At 35.9% G+C, this 6,976-nt stretch overlaps 1 protein-coding gene across 1 annotated transcript in view; it reads right to left on the reverse strand.

Annotated features, from left to right (window-relative positions):
- The window catches only part of Itgbl1 (integrin subunit beta like 1), a 184,534-nt gene that overhangs the window by 76,056 nt on the left and 101,502 nt on the right, over window positions 1-6,976 (reverse strand). The window contains exon 7 of the mRNA XM_050150393.1: window positions 1,441-1,587. Coding sequence (XP_050006350.1) covers window positions 1,441-1,587 — 147 coding nt within the window. The remainder of the gene's footprint in view (window positions 1-1,440; window positions 1,588-6,976) is intronic.

Genomic DNA, 6,976 nt, shown 5'->3' on the forward strand with positions numbered 1-6,976 from the left:
TGAATTTTTTTTTTTTCAATAAAAAAAAATAAAAAAAATTCTTTAAATTCTCAACATACATACAGGTCCCTGTCCTTTGTTTGAGATCTGACAACAATCTCAAAACTCATCTTAATTTTCTAGAGCAAAAACACCTGGAAAATAGTTCTCAGTAATAAAATAGATTTTGATTTGAGGTTATTTTTTATTTCTCTCAAGATTTTCCCTTTGGAATAATCTCCATTATTATAGTAGAGTGATAAAAATATTGACATTTAAAAATAAACAAGCAGGAACACTACAGGGGTTAGCCTCCCACACTCAATCCTATCTCAGAGCAAAATGATGAAACTTTCACGAGAGAAGATGGTGAGGTCATGTCAGCACCTGGCTGCTGACTGAAAATGTGGGTGACAGTTGTCTGAGGGATTGTACAATTTCAACCCTTGGAACTCCAGAATCCTGACAGGGTTATTCATCTCCACCTGAAAATATTTTAAATTGGATGGAGCCAAGTCTCCTGTCTGGGTTATGGCTAAAATATGGGGATATTCAGAAGTATCTCCGAGATTAAAATCTTCCTACCCATACCCCACTAAACCATGCATAAAATGTGTATAATTAGTATTTACTACAGCTTTATAATTCTGTGATTATATAAAATACCAGGGCTTTAAATACCAAAAATGAAACTTCATGTTATATGAATTATATCTTAATAAAAAAGCACTTTAATGAACAATATAACAAGAAAATCACATTCTTTCATCTAAAATTCAAATCCCTAATTCCTACCCTAGACCAAATTTTTTGTAGCCTCTATGAACCAGTTCCTCTACGAGCATGTATCAGACTGACTTTGTTATTCTCAAGGAAGGAATGAGTTCATAGTTCTTATTTTGATGTATTAAAATGACTGTTCTTCCAGATGAATTTTTTTCCTTATCCTGAATTTTTTCCTGATCTGAGAGCAAAACAAAATCTGAGGCTAAATGTCTTCTAAAGGGGCAGCTTATTCATGCATGTTTATACAATGCTTTACCAAGTGAACAATACCAAAAAAATGATGGTATTGGATTTCATAAATGTCACTGAGCAATTAGAAGCTCAAGTTCAGAAAGTTTTAAGCAAACATCTCAACTCTGTTTTTGTTGTTTTTAATGTATTGAACTGAATGAAGCTAAACTGGAATTGAATAACCTGAAGTAGAGAAGATTGTGTGTGTGTATGTGTGTGCATGTGTGCATGTGTACTTGCATGAAGGGAAGAGACAGAGAGAGACGGATCGTATTTGTCCAGAAATTTTACTGATCTCAATGGAGTTTACCAGTTTTGAAAAAGCAACAATATTTCTTCTTTCAGTGACCTCAGTCACCTTCTTCATAAGATGCATGAGGATGGCATCCATTTGCCACACATTATTAGGAAGAATGACAAGACATGACAATTGGCTTCACTCACCCCTTCCAGAACAAGGCAGTTCAGAGCCGCTCTGGCACCTCCTGGCGCTCTCCTCAGCTGACAATGGGCAGGATTTTGGGTGCTCACAATTCTTCCCATACCAGCCTGTTCTACAGTCACATCGTCCACAGTTACACTGCCCATGACCTTCACAGTAAAGGAGAGGGGGAGAGCACATAAAGATTATAGAATCAGAGATAGTTTAAAGCTTTTATTCTACTAGTGATTTCAGGAGTAAGTCAGGATCTTAATTTCCACACCACCAACCATTAAGGCAAAGGAACATTTTTTCTCAAATATTTAAACAACTGATGTACATTAACAGATTGAAAAGAACAAAGAAAAGCAACAAATATGAATAAAAACAAATGGTTTAATAAAGTTTTAAATTTGAGTCCATTAAATTCTAGATAAATGTTACTATATTGGTCTCTGGAAAGTAAGTTTAGTATTTGATAGATTTGCCCCTTAATTAATATAGAAAACAAACAGTTTTGAAGTAGGAGGATTTTTTTCTAGTGAATCTTTCAACTTATCTATATCTACTTAAAAGAAATAAGGAGTCACATTGAATTCATGAAATCTAGAATTAGTGATAAGCTTAGATCTCCACTCCTGAGCTCTGTTAAGCTATCATATACATATAAAGTAGAAGTGACTGAAGGATCAATGGAAATGGACCAAATGATGTAACTATAGTGTAATTTTTTAATCTATGAAAATGTACATATTGAAAGTACATAGGAGTGATGCTGTTCTCATTGTGATACACAATGATACCTACTCATTGTGAAATGGTTACCACAAACAAGCTAATGGCCATATCTCTCACCCCACACAGGTGTCTAAGAATATGCTCGATCTATCTTCCTCACAAATCTAAAGGACCCAAAGCATAGTAATTATGTTCGCCATGCTAAATGTTATGACTTCTGGACTTATTCATCTGTAACTTTGAACATTTATATGCTCTGGTCAATAATTCCCACTCTTCACTGCTTTACCACCTTTCTACTATGTTTTTAAGAAAAATATTTGAGGGCTGGAAAAAAGTCTCAGCGGTTAAGAGCACTTACTGCTCTTCCAGAGGACCCAGATTAGGGCTTCAGCAAAGGCATGGTAGTTCACACCTATCTGAAATTCCAGTTTCAGGGGATTTAATGCCCTTTTCTGACCTCTGTGGAAACCAGCAATGCAAATAATACACATACATGCATGCAGTCAAAACACTCACACAAAAGATGACAATTGTGTAAATACAATAAAAATAATATAACAAATTTAGATTCTGTACAATTATGTTCTATGATTTCTCTATTTTAGTAGCATAATGTCTTCATGGTTCAACCATGTTATTGCAAATGATATTCATGGAGAACACATTCCTGTTGAAATAAGAACGGCGGGGCTGCGTCCCCAACACCCCGGCCACTTGGCTAGCTTATGCCCGAAATAACAACACACAAACTGTATTCATTTAAGAACTGCTTGGCCCATGAACTCTAGCTTCTTATTGGCTAGCTCTTACATATTGTTCTAACCCATTTCTAATAATGTGTGTAAGCACCCCAAGGTGCGCTTACCAGGAAGATTCTAACCTATGTCCATGTTGGGTCGGAGCTTCATCGCGTGTGCCTCAGAGAACAGAGCTATTGGGAGAGCGGAGCATGGTGTCTCTACTCCAGAGAGCAGAGCTGATGGGTCTGTCTGGGAGCAGAGCAGAGTCTGACCTCACTTCCTCTTCCTCCTGTTTACTCCTGCCACCTATCTTTTAACCTATCAGGGCCAGCCAAGCAGTTTCTTTATTGCCAATGACCTTCCTCCATCACATTCCACCATATACATCTATATCTACATATACATATAACCTTCATCCATTCATCTAGCCACAGCCACTTGTTTCTAAACCTAGGCTATTATGAAAAAGAGCACAAAGCAGGTGATAAAGCTTCTGCTTCAAGATAATGATTCTATTTCTTTTGGGAATGCACTCAGGAATCTATTCCCTTTCATTTTCTGCCTCCAAACTCGCATATACCTTTCTGTACTCCCCTTCAAATTCACAGCCTAATTTTTCCTTACAAATTATAAAATCCATATTGCAAAGGTTTTTTGTTGGCTTTTGTTGTTGTTATTTCTGTTATTGTAGTAGTAATTGCTTTACCGTATACTGTGTTGGTCCAATGATAATTTTATGGGTCAGAGTGAAATGGTATAATAATGATCATCAAATGTAAATATTTTAAGTGATAAGTTGAATTCAGTGAATATTTCTTGAGTCCCTGTTACAAGGTAATCTATTCAGCAAGGTGCTTCATTACTAATCTCTATAATGGAAAATATGTATTATTGACAAATACTTATGACGTGTGAGCATGGCTATTTAGATCTTCTAATATGAGAATTTTACATATAATTTTTGTGCTTCTTAAAGGCTACATTTCATACATCATTTAATTCTGTGGCATTTTTTGCAGTTTATCACAGCTTAAGAAATTTTAGTTATTAACTAATTAGTTTTAGTTATTAGTTTTAACTCGGAATACTACTAAGCCTAGGGTCACCTATGAAAGAACTCTGAAATGAAGGATTCTCTAAACAGATTGGCTCATGGTCAAGTCTGTGAGGTACTGTCTTGATTTTTAATTGATATAGGAGGTCACACCCTACTGTTGGCAGCACTGTACCCTTGGCAAAGTAGTCCTTAGCCAAATTAGAAAGATAGCTAAATGTGGGTCTGTGAGAGAACTAGCAAGAAACCTTCCTCTATGATTTCTATTCCAAGTTCCTGTTTGAATTACTGCCATGATTCCCCTCAATGGTGGACTGTGACCCGGAAGTGTAAACCAGACAAGTCCTTCCTACCCTTAAGTTTCTTTGGTCAGAACATTTGTCAGAGCAACCTAATGAAACTAGAACACCATCCTTTTTCTCTGCCCTCCTGAAAATAAGGACAATCAGAAGTGTATGTATAAGTAATTATATTTTAAACAAAAAAGCTTTAACATTTAAAGTAAAATTCATTCTGTTATTTTACATGAGCAAGTGGCTTTAAAATACTTGGGCACAAACAAAAGATTCAGTTCAGGGACTATTAGATATGTAAGGACACAGTACAGGACATACAGCCACTGTAGACTAGTTGACAATCTTAGCAATAAACTCAAAGGAATAGTTAGATTAAAGGAGGAAAAGTTTTAAAACTGTAAATATCTGAGCAAGAATCTAGTAGATGAGAATGCCCTTAAATCCATAACTTACCCAAGAAGGTGCCACCTACTGATGTGACCCACAGGAATTCTCAGTCAGGGAGAGTCTTCCCCCCATCACACAAAGAGAAAGATCATATCCAACCCAGAGAGGGCAAAGAGAAGTAAAAACCTTGGAGACAGGTGCAGAAAGAAAACCAGGGCTGCATTTAACATTGTCAAGTCAGAACACATGCTTAAATTTTGTAATGATTGTTTTCTATCTGAAGTTCATTTGTGTGACGACACTAGCAAAGAAGACCCAAGTATGGTAGCACACAACATAAATCTCTGAACTGGGGAGGCAGAGAAAGAGGCAGCAGATCCCTGAGTTCAAGGCGAGCTTGATCTTCAAAGTGAGTTCCAGATCAACTAGAGCTTGAACAACTCTGTGTTGGGTGGGGGAAAGCGGCATAAAAGAGTCTAAAGACGGTCATAAGTTATTAAGAAAAAATTTTAGAGTTAGAATCTGATCCAATTACAAAAAAGAAATTAGATTAATTTCAGAGGACTAAATGCTATTTTTATTCATATTTTAAATTATATTTATTAAGCGGAGGGAGGCAGGTATGTATACCACAGAGCACACATGGAGGTCAGAGGCCAACCTGAAAAAGAAATCTGTTTTTTTCTTCCTTAATATGGGTCTGAGGAATTAAACTAATATAAGGTTTGGTGGCCATTTCCAACTGTCATGTTGATGGTCTCTCAATTGTTGTTTAATAAATTGCATATGATTCTCACCTAGAAAAAAAAATCATGTTGGGACTTTTGCCACTAAGCTGTCATATTCACTTTCCGTTTCTTACTAGGTCTATTTTATTCAGTTAGTTTTTAATTCTCTAAGCTTTCCCCACTTTTGCTTTGTTTTTCCTACATTGTTTGACAATGCTATCTTTTTCTGCCATTGTTATTTCTGTGTCCTCCACAGAGCAGAGGAGGGGACAGACTATGATCTGCACCACAATTTCTCATGTGATTGCAATACTTGACATTATGAATTTCTTGAGGACAACTCCTGAAAATTTAAATTTCATGTCCAGGCATGTAAACTCTAACTTTTAGTTATTCAAAAGCCATTACTATAAGTCATTTAAAAATCCATATGGGTTAAAGACTATGTCATGGGTATAGCTGGCTCTGAGATCAAAGTCATTGCCCTTGAACATAAAGTGTCAAGGTGGGAGAACACTGTCTGGCTTAAGATGATTGCACACTCTACTGAACCATCTGGATATGTATATGTGTTCCCTTTTTCAATTTTTTCAAAACAATTCAGTATTAGCCAAAATTGCTTAACTTGGAAGACATTAAAACAGAGCAGTGCATAAGTCATACAAGTTGTATGTGTTCTTCAGAGTTGGTGAACACACAGCAGTTGATATAAATCATGACATCTCAACATAGTATAGTTTCTTTTCTTTAATGTGGGGAAAGTGATATTTCCTAAGTCAAATAAACTAATGAGGAGCACACAAGAAGCAAATACAAGAGTCATAGGAAAGTTTCTGTAAATCCAGTCTACAGTGAAGGGAAGTAGAGTTAACATTGGCAATGCCAAGCTGGGTGCAATGGCTTCAGCCTATAACCCAGCATTCAAGAGGCTGAGGCAAAATGACTGCTTGCAGCTTAAAGTCAGTCTGGGCTACACAAGGAGTTCCAAGCCAGATCTGCCTGTGGAGTAAGACTCAATCTCAAAATAAGTAAATAAATAAAGAGTATCCTTGACTAATTTAAATATTTATTCAAGACTAACTGTTGTAATTTTCAAACATGATTTTACTTTCTCAGTAGTGAAAACTCTTCTCATGCCTTGATTTCAAGAATTCTGTTCTATGCTGAACAGAAATCATCAGAGTATCGATCATAAACAGCTCTGCAGTCTCTTTCGTCACACTCACACGTGTCCCCGTGAATGTCTCCCCAATCCCCAGTTGGATCAACGTCGTGACAAGAACATTCACCACAAACACATGTTCCTAGATAGGAAAAAATGAATTTTATGGGAGTGCCGATAAGTATTAGAGAAAGCATCTTGCATGTTTATTGTTTAAAATGTTGATTCTTTCATATTTTGAAAATAAATATATTTAGATAAAAATATTCTAAGAAGGGAAAACGCCATCTTAAGTTGATGGCAGAGATTTCTTAATAAATACAAGTTTTCTATAATTATGTGAGATTATTCAATAAATCATTAACTGTGTTAATTTCTTTCAAAGCTAAAATTAAAACAATCTGTTATTTTTGTTTGCCAGAAACTTGGAAACAATTTGACAAAAAAAAAA

Source organism: Alexandromys fortis, unplaced genomic scaffold (assembly GCF_014885135.2).
Source record: "Alexandromys fortis isolate MF-2015 unplaced genomic scaffold, M_Fortis_MF-2015_v1.1 scaffold_66, whole genome shotgun sequence".
Taxonomy (NCBI): Eukaryota; Metazoa; Chordata; class Mammalia; order Rodentia; family Cricetidae; genus Alexandromys; species Alexandromys fortis.